Genomic DNA, 1060 nt, shown 5'->3' with positions numbered 1-1060 from the left:
TCTAGTATATCTTATTAGGAGAACTAAAAATTATGAGGTTTCAAATCTTTTTGGTGGTTTAACTCGATTACATCGAAAATATTCTTGACAAATTAATAAAATATTTAAATATTAGATTTTATACCCATGTACATTTGATCCCATCCCGATTAAATACCCATGTAAAAAATTAAACCCGCAAATTAATCTATTTAATTTTTGCATTTCTCATTTCTCACCAAATATTATGCTTTTTTCTACCTAAATTTATTTCATCTTTTTTCTTATATGAATGTAAATTTTTTTCAACAAAAAACGTTTATACAATGAATGCAACATTGAGAGTTGAAATTAAAGTCTAATGAGCTAAATTTTATGGCTAAAATTGCAACAACATAAGTAGCTTAGGACCGTCTTATGTGAAACCAATAGCGGAGGCCGTCAGCGTAAGCACCTGTGGTGATGGTGCTGAATCGATTGCGGATGTTTTTGTCAATAAGCTTGATAATAGTAGCACTGGTGGTAGGTGGGTCACCATGCCTTCCTATTCGGTTCCTTCCACAAACTGTGGAGTGTTATTTGGAAAAATATCTTAAAGTGAAGAACTGAAGTTTAGGTAATAGATGACCAGACCAAACTGGATCTGAATCTGATCATTAGTCTCTGATCTGATGATTTATCCTTTTGGAGTGTGCTTGGTGTGGTGTTACTCTCGAAACTGTCAATCACGCCTTTTTTGAGTGTCCGTCCGCGCGTCAGTCTTGGGCTCTTTCCAATATCCCGATGAGCACAATTGGTGTTCCCACTGATTCAGTTTATGCAAACGATTTTTGTGCCTCGGTTGGTGAGGGGAGGAGTTTTTCTTCCTACTGTTTATACCGGATTCTGTTGTTTTGTTGACGGTTCTTGGAAGGACACTAACAAGTTTGTAGCTGCAGGCTGGGTGTGTGTATTGTTCTCAAATTTTCGGCGAAGTCTCTCACCACTTCACGCTGAAGTTGAAGCCTTTGTGTAGGCTTTACGATGTATGATCGGACATAATTTTATTCTCTGCCTATCTTGACAACATCAAGGTAGATAT

The 1060-nt window shown here is 36.8% G+C and overlaps 1 protein-coding gene across 1 annotated transcript in view; it reads right to left on the bottom strand.

Annotated features, from left to right (window-relative positions):
- The window catches only part of LOC109127193 (F-box protein At4g12382-like), an 814-nt gene continuing 776 nt past the window's right edge, over positions 1023-1060 (bottom strand). The window contains exon 3 of the mRNA XM_019231679.1: positions 1023-1037. Coding sequence (XP_019087224.1) covers positions 1023-1037 — 15 coding nt within the window. The remainder of the gene's footprint in view (positions 1038-1060) is intronic.

Source organism: Camelina sativa, chromosome 1 (assembly GCF_000633955.1).
Source record: "Camelina sativa cultivar DH55 chromosome 1, Cs, whole genome shotgun sequence".
NCBI lineage: Eukaryota > Viridiplantae > Streptophyta > Magnoliopsida > Brassicales > Brassicaceae > Camelina > Camelina sativa.
Note: the sequence above shows the minus strand (reverse complement) of the source record. Positions and strands in the feature narration are given on the sequence as shown.